The sequence below is a fragment of the Gallinula chloropus genome, assembly GCF_964237585.1.
Source record: "Gallinula chloropus genome assembly, chromosome: 2".
Taxonomy (NCBI): Eukaryota; Metazoa; Chordata; class Aves; order Gruiformes; family Rallidae; genus Gallinula; species Gallinula chloropus.
Genome location: NC_140086.1, coordinates 43655934 through 43669716, shown reverse-complemented (window position 1 = coordinate 43669716; position 13783 = coordinate 43655934). Strand labels below are relative to the sequence as shown.

At 38.6% G+C, this 13783-nt stretch overlaps 1 protein-coding gene across 2 annotated transcripts in view; it reads right to left on the bottom strand.

Moving 5' to 3' along the window:
* Positions 1–13783, bottom strand: part of ST18 (ST18 C2H2C-type zinc finger transcription factor) — a gene marked incomplete at both ends in the record, with an annotated part of 93563 nt that overhangs the window by 11901 nt on the left and 67879 nt on the right. For both annotated transcript variants that reach the window (XM_084279740.1, XM_084279741.1), the window contains 4 exons: positions 2041–2109; positions 2881–2943; positions 5671–5786; positions 11470–11715. In XM_084279740.1, the coding sequence (XP_084135866.1) occupies positions 2041–2109; positions 2881–2943; positions 5671–5786; positions 11470–11715 (494 nt within the window). The remainder of the gene's footprint in view (positions 1–2040; positions 2110–2880; positions 2944–5670; positions 5787–11469; positions 11716–13783) is intronic.

The following is a 13783-nucleotide window of genomic DNA, read 5'->3' as shown; positions in this document are numbered from 1 at the left end:
CCAAACTGTAGATCACATGGAAGCCTTGTATCTTTGCTGGCTTAGAGTTTCATAATTAAAGCCAAGATCGTATCTTGATTCTGGCAAATTAAATGTGAAAAACATTTGGAAAAAATACACAGCTTTTTCATATTCATGCCTAACTACATGAGAGTACTTTCATGGCCTGATTCTATGAGCATTTATGCCCTCTGATTATGTATCGATAATAAAATTAACTATTGATATCACTGCACTCTCCCAGTGCAGGAATGATTGCAAGTTTTGGTGCATCATTTCTTTTAGCCAACACTTATCAAAAGCAAAGATTTGTTTAAAATTTCACCTGAACAATGTTTTGCAGGAAGCTAAAAGAAGGTGGTACATTTGTGGAAAATAATTTTATCTAGCCCTTTTTCCTTTTGCAAATTGTCTGTGAACAGATTTTGATTTTTGCTCTTTTTCTAGTTATTTGAAATTAAATGCTAAGTGCGTTATGCAACATATTTCTGTCTGTGAAATGTTCATGAACTTTGACTTTGTCTTTCACAACTCACTTATTATACATGGCGTACAGTGTGCAGTTTGTCATTTAAGTCATATGCTGTTGCTCCTCTTTCCTTATGGCATGACCAAAACTCTAAAAGCTTTAGTGGAAAAATAACCATATTGGTATGCAAATTTCCTTATTCACACATGAATATGGGGAGGGGGGGGTGCTGCATGAGGAGCAACTATTCAAAATATTTGTGTGAGTGTCTATGTATGGCAGAAAGCCAACAAAAGCAGGGACAAATATATATGACTCAGCAAATGATTTCAAATTTGTCAGCATTTTCACAAGTCAGTTTCTTGCTTCTTGTGCTGCTCTTTTTAAAACAAATTGAGCCTAAATTTTATACCTTTAACACTCTGAGATGGAAAAACTGAAGCATCATGCCAGTGTTGCATTTTACCCACTGGATTTGGGAATTGCTTTGAACAGTTGTCCATATAAACGGCCTTTCTTTGCCATTTTGCTGCATCTCCAGCAGGTTCAACTCCGTAGTTACCATCAGTTCAGTGCTCTGTTTATAATTCAAGTTGTCAGACTAGAAGATGAGACCACTAACATTTGATCTGAAGAAGTTAACTTGTGACTAAGCACTGAGTCAAGCCTAAGCACACTCACATCTACTATTACTACCATTAGAACAGCATCATAGTGCCATGATCAGACTTTATTTTCTTCTATCTGGACTAGGGATGAACCTAAAGGACAGAAAGGACAGCCACAGGATTTTCCCCTTTTTACATGCATTCATGAGTTTTTCCAAGCCATCTATTATGGGATCCAATTTACAAGTTGCAGAGGGAAAGCTATGAAAGAACTCTAATTATCCTTTCCTCTTCCCCACATCCTTATTGACAAAGCCAATTCAATAACTAGATGACTGGTTGCCAGTGCCTCTCTTGACTACAGATTTCTGAAATATTCATATGTCCCTATACATCTGTCTATATAGCAGAGCCTGCACAGTCCTTTTGTAAGTGACATTTCATGGTGAGAATTATGCCAGCATAAAATCATATGACTTGATGTCTGCTTCAGTGACATTAAACTCATAGTATATGGTACTGAATGATTAAAAAAAATATTTGCAGGAGTTCTGGTCTCATTTTAAAATTTATTCTAACTAGATTTATTTCTAACTAAATAATTCTAATTTATTCTAACTGGATCAGACTGAGTTATTTTGCAGATCAGTCTTACATGCTAGATGTTTTCTATTTCTCTCTGATTATGAAATTCTGTCAGACCACCTTCTCTCCTAGTGTTCACAATTTTTTTCCTCCAGGTACTGGTAAATTCATGAAAATGAAGGGGTGTAAAAATAAAGACAGACAAATAGGGAAAAGTAAGCTCTGTTTCACTCAAAAGCTTTCAAACCAATTCACTTCAAGTGTCAGACAAAGGTTTGATGTAGGTCAGAGCAATTCAAACGAACAGCTGCATTAATGTAGGGAACATGTTAATCGAAGACAAATAACAATAACATTTGTGCTATTGTCAATACTTACTTAAGCTCCTGAGAGTTAGCAGCCATAAGGGACTTTAATGTCTTGTCAGCTAATGGGCACCCAGAAACACTGAAAAAAATCCAATGTGAAATGTTTTATTAAAACAGAACATTTTTTCCTTGAAAGAACAACCTTCAAATAGTCTGTGACTTTTAATAGGAAAAAAGATATCCTCTAATCTTTGCTCCTGGCAAAGGAGGAGCAGCCAATATCAGGTTGTAGTTCTTAAATTGCTGAAAAGATATATGGTTAGGGCCAAAGGTTTCTAAGTCCCTGTAAAGCCTTGCATGGGGATACAGGGGTACACCGAGTCCTTCCTTTATGTTGCCTACATGAAGTGCAGGTAGAGCATCTGGTCTACGTGGCTGGTAAAAGGCAGAAACTACTTACATCCTGCTCCCAGAAGGAGCAGAAAATTATTTTTTCTATGCCCAGGTTGACAGTAGACTACTATGATGAAAATATTTGGCATCCTGAGGTTATGTTAGCAGATCTAGGAAGTTCAAAGCCATTCTGAGAGCTATCTGCAGAAACCTCATTTAAAAACTCATACACCAGCATCTGTAAGAGCGTGCTTATACACTTAGGGAAATGTAAACTCTACTAAACGACTTATCTAGAGGTCTCAGTTAAGACATACAGCTACAGCAATAAACATACACTGCTTGACACCATCAGGCCTTCTCAAAACATAACAAAACCAGGAAAAACATTTTCATATGGCTTATTTTCTGGAAATTATTCTTGAATGTTTACCCATGTTTAGCATAAAAGTGTTCAAAGATGACAATAGTTAAAAGTAGCTCAATTTCCTGCTCTGGGCTTCCTGTTGTTTCTTACCTGCGGTGTGAGGCATAGTTTCCTGTTACATGACCGCTACCATCACATCCGGGAGTCGGACAGCTATGCAAAGGAGATGCAGTGAGAAATTAGAGTAAGTATAACATACCCCATAGCTCACCCTACCCTGCAGTGAATTATGCAATGGTCCTTAGGACAATCGCCTTCATCATACACATCTCAACACTATCATGGCATTGCAGAAAACTAGCAAATTTACACAACACTTACAGTTTTTAATTATTACTTGAAGCATAGGTGGGAAAATGTTTTCGTATTTACATCATGCAAATTAGTCAAAACATTTTCTTTTTAATCTATGTAATGTAAACCCACCATGCTTTGTGTAGTTTTATTGGTTACTATATTTGGTCAGAAATTTGTAAAAGTAAGGGCTAAGTTACTGACCTGACCTCCTGTACAACACAGGCCAGACAACAGTAATATCCAAAATAATTCCTTCAGATTCTGACTAAATTAAAACACCTTCTTTAGAACACATCCAATTTTTATAAGTGAGAAAATAGGTGTGGTTTCTTGCAGAACAGAAAGCACATCATGCTCACACAGCTCAAGTTCAGAACGGGCACAAAAGTTTCCCAAGATATTTCTCAGTTGAACTGAGAAGAGATACAAAGTTGATATACATTTAGTGGAAGAGATTGATTTATGCCAAGAGACGGAGGTATGTTTGACCCGGAGAAGATGTAATAGCTTCTGTTTTTCCTCAGCCCTTCTTCAGTCATAGCACTGAGCTCATTTGTCAGATTGGGATGGAGTCCTCTGCAAGAGGGCAAAGATATCGCGAAATGCAATTTGTGCATGGAGGGGGAGGTGAATTAAGTACGCCTTTCAAAAGCATTTTAAAACACTCTTAACACCAACCCTGCAAGCCACCTTATAATGTTCTGTATGTCTTTCACTGGGCACATGGATAAGAAGGGCAAGCAGAAGCTGTAAAAAAAAATAAATTAGCTAGTGCTCTGTCTTAATGAATAAGGGGGAACTGAGATCCTCACCTGGCTATTTTCTCTGAGATGTCAGAGTGCTAGGAAGTTTTTCAAATCTGTGAAAAACACTTAGGAAGACAGCAGCTTCATTTTCACAGCCCATTTCAACCTGACCAATACAGTTATGGGCAAGACAATTAACACGGAAAAATAGAAAGTACGTGCACAATAATTCACTGTAACTGAGCTAACCATGTCAGAAAATTTTTCTCTGGCGAGTGCTTATGTCATTTTAAAAACTTCCTCATGATGGAGCCACCTGTATTGAATTGTTCTGTACAAGTTCTAAGCTCAACAGGGTGATAGAAAGGCAGATCCCTATAATACCTATAGATTCTTCTGAGAAATTAAAACTATTTATATAATTTTATGGACAGCTACATTTTAGATACCTATTTCTACTCACTGTTTGAAAGTAATACAGTAGAACCACTGCAAGCTGACCATTGCCCTAGCATGTACTCTGGGTATTACTATTTAGGCGAGTAGAAAAGTATTTTACAGACATCTCAAAACAGGTCAATATCACAAAGGAATAAATATTACAAAAGAAAAGCCATTAGTCTTCAGCAAATAAACTCTCTGCGGTTTTTCTATGCATTTGTTTTAGAAGAGGCAATTTAGGTCATGAACTCCAACTGCAGATATAATGTGGTGAGTAGACAGCATTCAGACTGCACAGCATGAGGGGAAAGAATCGCTCTGCACGGCAGCTTGCCCCAGGGAAATGTAAATTCTACAGACAGAGGTGAATCTAGCTGCTTCACGGCCATTGAGTCTGTGGAGCAGGACACAAGGTGACGAGGTGCAACTCATTTATTTATGAGTGTGCCTGCAGTGATATGCTTTGGACTATCATCACTAAGTGATACGGAGTGCACTTGTCTAGAGAGATCTACTCTGGTTTGGGACAAAAAGAAAAGTGATATAGTCTTAGTTGACTGTTACAGTGTATTGATATCAAAACGATGTTGACGTGAATCCAAAGCGGTTTTGTGAAGAGGCTCGATGAGATTTTGAAAAGTGACTGGTGTTATGAGATCGTGGGGACAATTTTACTGAGTGGTTCTGAACTGAAACTGTTGCACGTGGAAAGATTTAATGGGATTTCTTTGCAGCTTTAGATAGTAAAGTTTTGGAACTTAATACAGGGCAAGTCTCTGTACCTGAGAGAGTATTAGCCAATCCTCCCAGAGTGAATTTATGCATCCATTGGATTTTCAGCAGGATGGAATAACAAATTCTGATTTGAAGGAAGCAGATGAAGGACATAAATGTAGATTTCATACAGGTTCAGAAACCCTGGGGTTGGTCCTGTCCTGTGTTTCATCTTTTTATTAATTATTCATGGTTCCTATCTGAGAAATCCTGAGCACTTCTACTTCCAAATGAAGTTTATTTAATTATGCAAGCATTTGCACAGCCAGTCTGTACCACACTACAGAACTGTGTGTTTAGTAGAAGGAGCTGTGGCCAATTTGCTCCCCATCTATCTGAAGAATGAGGAGTTTTATCCAGCATCACATTAGTCACAAATCTATCTGGATCCCCAGAGGCCTACCCTGGCTTGTCTCAGCTCCAAACCTCATATCTACCCAGTTGCACACCCACAAAAGGACACTAACTACAGTCATGCAAGTCAGCTTGTATTTCAATAGTCAACAGTCATACGAGTCAGCTTGCTCAACTCCTGTGAATCTACTCCAAACCAGCACTCAGAACAAAAGTGTAGCGAGTCTTTACAAGAGCAGAGGAAAACATGGCATTTTTTGTGACTCACGTGATAAGTTCCTTTTTGAGATCTCTTGAATGGAGCTTGGGTTTAGGACTTGGTATGGAGACATCACCTGGATACTTCTTTTCCTCCATGTTTTCTGGAGAGCTTATTGGGTCTTTCTGAAATATTAAATGAGAATGTGACAAAAGGTTTCTCTCAGCAAGGCCTCTCTCTCAAACTTGTTGTGGCAAGAACAGAACCTTTTAGAAAGCATTAAACCAAAAAAGTCTTAAGAAATGATGGGGAAAGATGAAGAAAGTTTCATACATCATAGTTTCACATTCTAATTTATAGACTTTAAAACGTTGTGAAAGCATTTTTGAAGGCAGATGCTGGTTTAAGCTGTACATGGGGAAAATTTGGTTTCCATTTATAAAATGGTGATAATGGCCAAAGAAAAATGCAGGGAGAAAATAAAAGTAGCTGTTGAATATACAGAGCCTTTAATATAGAATGCCAAACAAGGCTTTGGAACGTATGTTCTTTTTTTCTGCGTAAGTTTATCACTGAGTTTTGTATACAGTTGAAGGGAGCACCATTGTACTGTGAATTACAAAATTGCAATAATAAATTACAAAAAGCTATTTTACATAAACATATGTAAATGCAAAGCTTTTTAGTTCTGGAGAATAGAATGATTTGTTATCTTATTCAAAGAGCAGATTCTTGTTAAAATAAAAATCATAAAGCCAAAGCCACTTTGAAATTTTCTTCATAGCAGGCTGCTAAGGGTAGTTCTTGACTTCTATTTGTAGATTAAAATCCTCACTGCTTCAGTGCTGTTTGATGGATGATATAGACTAGAAGCACCCACTCCTTTGGGAAGGCATTTTGGAAATTTGGAGTCCTGAAAGGAAATTACATTTTTCTTTTCTGAAAAATCTTCTTTGATCACTTCCAGACAGCTTGATTTATACCGTTTTGAAAACTAACACTACCAATTATTATTTTTATGAGAGATAAATATTTCCTTTCTGAAGGGATGCTCTGTGGCTATTGCATCCCTCAAGAATTCTCCAAAGCTCACAGCATCAATTATCAAATCTCCACTAATCCCTTTAAGTTTTGTGACTCTGTTCCAACACTCAGGTAGGTATTGCCCAGAGATTATCATCTGTAGGAGTAGAAAGTGCTGCCTGTGGCTGAGAGGAGAAGCTCCCATCTCCTCCTAAACTCACGGGGTTGGTGCCATAGATGGTCTGGGCTTGTGCAGCTGACAAACGTGCCAGGACAGAGGGGCAGGGATGTCTGCAGAGCTGTTAATGCAAAGCAGAGGGCTGAGGAGAATCTGGACTGAGAATGGAGATTCTGCCTAACGGGACTTGTAAGCTCTGCGGGGGTGTTTCTTCTGATAAAGCTTCCATATGGTCCTCAATTCTGGCAGCTCATCTTTGCCTGTTTGGAGACTGGATCCTCAATATGACTTCCTTCTGCTTTCTGGTACTGGCTACCTACTGCCTACTGAAACTCACGCTATACATACATATAGAAACCATGCCATATTATTGCTATATCAATTACTACTGATTTTTGCAACCACATTTGTGGGGTTAGTTTGTCTCAGAATAATCTCATCTGCTACAAATATAGAAAGCAAAAATACATATATTCAGCTTTTCTAAACACTCTTTGGTAGTAATTATTGGGTGATTATTTTAAATAAAAAAACCACCCAAGCCCTGATATTTCAGGCTTTTAAAATTTTATTCCAAAGGAAAACTGAGATAAGGAGTAGTAGAGAAAATTTGAAACAATGATAGATACTGTTAAAATGTTAATACAGGAAAAATAAATAGCTGAAAGTCCTCCAAACATGGAAATGAAAATGCTTAAAAACAAAAGTGGAAAAATGAATGCCAGCTTTGTTCAAGATTCAAGAAACCTCAAAGACTATTTTCAATCATTGAGTAAAATCCTGTGTTTAGTGGCACATGGGTCTGTTTTTGCCACGTCTGCAGAATGGGGATTCTAGTTCTGGACACTCTCTGTCCACCAGTTCTCACCTGCTTTTCTTACATAAACATAAATGCCAGCTCCTACAATGGTCATTACTAGTGTTAGTCTCCGCAAAATCTCAAGATCCCAAAAGAAGCAACAAAATGGTTGACACTTTGTTGTCAGCTGGAAGGGGCCAGATGTCAAAATAGCTTCAAAAAAATACAGGCAAGGTGGTTTCCATTTAATGTAATGGAGATTGAAGAAAGTTGGCTTTATCACTGAACTGCGGACCAATGCTGTTTCTAAAAATGTAGTGAATGCCATGGCTGAAACCTAACCGTATCAGAACCAGGCACACATTGGCCTCCTCCACTTCTTGTCATAGTTCCAACCGAAAGAAGCCTGGAGTAGAGGGTGGTGGAAAGACCGCTCTGGCACTCCCCTGGGATTCTGGGCTGTGGGATGGACCTCAGAATGCACTTACAGCAAACAAGAGTAGCTGCAACTGTTTGTGCTGCAGAGTTTATGAATATTTTTGTGTATACAGCTTGTGTTTTTTATCTCAAATGAAAGATATCACTCAATCTTCTTCTGGTGATGGACCAGAAACTTGCATATGTGAGTTATTCATCATGTCACTGTTTGATACCTGCTGCACAGAGAGGACTTGCTGAGAATTATGCATATCAAGGCTTGAGAGAATACTACAGCATTGCAGTTCACAGCTTCATTTAATGATGTTTCACTGAATCATTTAACAAAAATAAGACTGCAGGATGAAGGTTGACATGAGTACATCTGCAGCCACAAGCATAACATGCCAGAGGGTTTAGACTGGCATTATTTTAATTTTCTATCTTTGAATTAATTCATTTTTTCAAATTTTAACTGAATTTTCTGAATTGAAACATTCAGATTTCTAATTTTTCGAACCAATAGCTACATACAGAGAGACATAAACACCTACAATTTCATAGTAACTGCTCTTTTAAAGAAGAAAAATAATCTAGTAAGGGCCAAAGTAGAAATACAGCTTGTTTCCTAGTTAACATCTGTTAGTATATTTCTCAGGCATATAGGCATTTAAACAGATGATTTCTCCAGCACTGTCTTAGCACCTTGTGGAACACTCAGTATAATTCACACAGCACGAACATTTCAGTTGTGCAGAAGCTGCAAAAGGAAGACAGTGCAAAGGGAACGCAGGCAGAAGAATATTGAAACTCTGCCTTTCTAGGACCTTACATCAGTACTGTGGCCCAAAAGGGGCTGCACTTATCTGAAACGAGTAGGTCAGACCTAAAGACCAAACATTTTTTTGGTCCTCTGCATTTAGGACCGAGCACAGAGTACGGCTTGTGTGCTTCTGCAGTGATTTAGTTTTTGAGGGAGAAATAATCCTGTGGGAAAACACCTTTAACTCCCAATTTTTGGTCTGTTAGCCAACAGACCAAAACCAGATCATCTGTGATGATCATCACAGATAGTCGAGTCCAACCGTATGTATGATTTTTCCTTTCCCATTTGAATGGATTTATAACTAGATGCTATGAAAATCCTCAAAAATTCCAGACTAAAAGGAAAATCAGAACCAGCCCAATCAGTCCAAACACTACTATTTTCTGCAAAAAGCATGTGTGTATTCACGCATGCACACTACAAAAAGCAAGCAAGCAATGAAACTCCATTAATGTACAGATGGAAGTTTATATTGATTTCAGCAAAGACCAGAACATAATGGTAACATGAATAACAGATAATAGCATCTGGCACTTTTAACATTTTTAAGCCCTGAAATCTTTGGAGAACTGACAGTTGAACTAACTGACAGCTCTAGTTATTTCTCGGTGCTTTCCTTTTGGAGAGATTTTGAGCTTTTTCCAAATTCAGAAATTTTTTTTTAAGGGGGCATCTGGACAGGCTATTTCGCTGAGAGAGAGAGAGACAATATTTTCTGGAAATTACCACCAAAATTAAGCAACTGTTGTGCATATGAACCAGATAACAATGAATTAGAAATAGATATAATCAGTCATTTTCTTTGCATGAGGATAACTGTCAGTCTTCAATGTGCAAAACAGAGCCCCTGGCCCTGAGATCACTGGACATGTCAATGCTCCCTGGGATGGCACAGGCTCACAGCAGAGGTCTGGGGCCAGATCTTTGATTAGGGACAAACTGCACAGTGTCAAAACACTGGGTGCAAGAGGATGACTGCCTGAACACAGGTCTCTATGTCCTATCAGGTAGCCTGCTGATGCCTCTAGCTCCCTGTAAGGGAGAGGGAAGCAGCCAACCACCCATTGAGACATTCAAAAAGTCAAGCAGACACTGGGGGAGCGATGATGCGGAGGTGGTCCTGCCATGGCTCTTTAACTGAGCTGCAGTGGCAGCAGGGAGGTGGAGCAGCAGGAAAAGACTGTTGCCAAGTCTGCAACACCAATTGATTCCTTACAGCAAGGCGGTTCTCTCAATGTGCTAGCACAATATGCAGCAGGAATGGGGAAAAGCCTCAGACCTCACCCTACTGCCCTGTGTCAAACCCACCTCAAAACTCTGGTACATGGATCTTGCTGTCACTGCTGAGGTAAGGAGCATCATTAGCCCCACAGAGGTGACTGCAAAATGCTCTTCAAACAACCCAGCCTCCAAGAAACAATCCATGTTGCAAACTGTCTCAGAGGTATCATTATGACATGTCTCTACCCAGTGCTGCCAGATTTTACCTAATTAGCCTTTAAAGGTGCTGATGGTCCCTTCCTGATGCGAAAAAAAAAGCAAGCAATCCATATACTGAAAGCCAGGCTTAAGAGAAAAGAAAAGAAAAAAAAAACAACAAACTTGATAGCAAAATAGGAGACTAAGAAAAAAAGACAAAGAAAGTAGACTATGATATCTTGTTGGCAAGGTAGGGTAAATAAACATGAAAGAGCAAAACAGAAACAAAACCAATATCAAGACAATTATCAACATGGAATTTGCAGTCTGAAAAGTTAGCCATAGAAGTTGGAAAGTTGCTAAATAAAAATATTTTTTGAAATTTTAGTTCCTCATCTTCGTTACTGTAACTTCATTTTCAGTTTGGGGCTTTTCCATTTCATAGTATGTGTTGAAAAGGGAAGACACCTGTATATACTCATCTAATTTTTCTAAGCTGTTTCATTATGGTATAAAAACTACCAATTCATGGAAATTATGTACTACTTGTGCTACTTGTAATGAAAACATCCAGGAATCCATAAAAAATTCTTATTTCTCTGTTTGTGCTCTCAGACTGACTTCTGGACCACTGGACTCACTTGTGGCATCTAAGACTCATTGACAGAGGTTTCTTGATATATGTTAAATGTAAAATAATATGTTTTCCACTGAAAAACTATTGTAGACAATGGTCTAAGTATATGTTCAAATACTTAGATAATGAGTTATCTAGAGTTATAAACAGTTGGTGTGGAAAAAAATACCTTATGAAAAAAGTCTTTTATTTTTTTGACTGATCCCTAGGTCATTTGAGTGTATATGCTATAGAACTGAGCCATTTGGAAAAAAAATATTTAAAAACTTCTCCAACTGTGAAGAGCTTTGATTTCCTTATCTTAGAGACTTAGAGGCATTCATAACTCATACTCAAGTCACCAGTTGCTTTTTCTTACCTCTGAAAGTAGGGTCTGATAACAAGATTTTTACAAGTGAATACTTATTTTTTTTTATGCCACCTCTGAAAGGGCATTAAAGCCAACTCAGTGTTCACAAAACTGTCTGTGCAAATTGATTCCCTTTAAACTGCACTAGATTGGTCATCCCAAAGACCATCATATGGCCACTCATCCAAGCGAAAAAGTCACTCAGAAACTGAAAAAATACCTCTTTTTCTTCTTCTTTCCTGACATGGGTCTTGCTGTAGTTGATTGGTGTATCCCAGCCTTCCTGTTCACAAAGAGCCTGGTAGAAGGCTGCATTTACGAGGATGCTGCTTGTTTTGAAAGGAGAAGAGGAAGGTGTGGGAAGTGCTGTGCTGGAAGAAGTGAGAGGCATAACTTTGTCTTGGCTTCGATTCTTTTTCATGCTCAAATCCAGAGTGCCATTTTCATCCACTTCTATCTCAGCTCCCTGACATGCAACAGGAAACAGAGACATGTTTAGCTACGGACATGGTGAGGCTGCAACATAACCATGTGGTGCTTTTAAAGGATAAATATAAATGCACGCTTTTATTTAAATTTATCTGAATCTAAAACCAGATTTTCGGTTTATATCAGTTAATGTCCAACTCTTAGGCAGACTTAAGAGTGGCTTCAGTAATGGTATCCCTGCATCTCAGCTTAAACATAGTAAGTAGAATTTAAATAAGATGTCTGTAAACCGTAACCTATACACCCTAAATCTAGTTTTATTTAAAAAAAGTTTAGCTTTAAATCTTCTTGATCTTTTCGTTCTTACAGAGAACTATGACCCCAATTCACAGTTAAAAGCATTAATGCATTGTTTAGGTCATCGGCAGCATTACTATTACACATCGTCCCTTCCCCCCATGCCCCGTAAATATGACAACATCTGCATTATGGGGGGAGAGAAGGAAATATGCCTAAAAGTCGCACAGCAGGAGAAATTTTTGCTAGGGTTTTGTATATAACTCAAAATAACCTATTGCCTTAACCACAGCTTGGCTAGGCCACTAAGACACAGGTCTGCACTGAGGCCACTGGACTGAGAACCACAGGAGGATTTTTAGGAGGTTCTCTCCGATGAAGACATTAAGCATGAATTAAGAAAGCCTTTGCTACCTGGGAAGCACAGTAAAGAGCAGCCTCTGCAAGGGTGTGTGTAGTTTGGGGAGAGACCCAACTTCCCCTTCCAGGTTGGGAGAAGCTTTCAGAACACCTGCTGCTCACAAGAAGGGACAAGTGCTGCTCAGCTGTACAAGAAGAACAAGGGAAGGAAAGCTCTTTGTTGTGCCTTACCCGGTCTGACCACAGAAAAAGAGTACACACTCTTTTTTTTCTGAATGATAAAAAGCTCCTGGAAATGTACCTTACTAATGGAAGCGACAAAAAATTTCTCATCATGCTCGATATGCAACATTAAGTATTGACACATTGTGTATATAGGGATGAGTATGAGACTAGTCCTTGATATTGTCAACAATTACTAAAGTGAAGTAGGGGAAGAGCTGAAAGATGTGGCCTCTAGAAGAGCACTAGTTCTGTGTGTTGCCCTGAACCCTGAATAAGGTGGAAAACATTCAAAGACTATAGAGATAAATAACAACATTATAAATCTACACATGTAGAATGTTTTAATTAACACTGCCCTGTGTCTTCCTGTTGTTGTCATCACTGGAAAGCTCAGATACAAATTGGGAATTTGTAGCTAGATACATTAGTTGCTGTGTAACTGTAGGAGACCATTGTATAAACCCAGTTTGACGCTTACAACCCTAATTTCTGTTACCACAGTAATAGAAAAGTAAACCCATAGGGTAAGTGAATAATCTAGACCCACTGTTGTAAATGGAAAAGAGACAGGTATGTCCAGGGGGAAAGTTTTTCCATATTGGACTTCTTTCTTAGGAAGAGATGACACACTGTCAAAAACACTCCTTTTCTCTTTCTTCCTATTAATTATACCTGGAGCTTGATGATTAGCCAGCCATTTAATTATTAAAAATAGGGCAGTGAAAATTATCCTTGCTTGAGAATCTTAAAAACAGTTGTGGTGAAGCAGAGAGTTCTTCCCCTGTGCTGAAAGTGTGACATGGACAACGTGGTTGGACTGAAGGCATAAGCTTCCTTCATGCAGCATTGACTTCCTACCACTGCCAGTGGTATCTCATTTAAAGTTAAATGCATCTGCTGAAATATGTGTAAAGATCTTTAAAGAAATTTTTAGAAGGGAAATGTTGGTAGAAGTCGAAAATTTGGGGCCCAGCAGTCTTTCCTTACTCTGTCACCCTGACTCCATTTTGTATCCATGGGCCTAAGACAGATGCCCACCTAGACTGAAGCACTACTAAGCCATCTGCTTGTCCCTGGTTCAGAAACTCAGGCACCTCTTATGTCTGCTTCTCCTGCATAAGTTCACATTTTCAATCATACAGCTTAAAGAGAGAGATGTTTTATTATATTTATGGGAAGTAAATACACTTCTAATATGTTCATACTAAGACGCTTTGGTTATA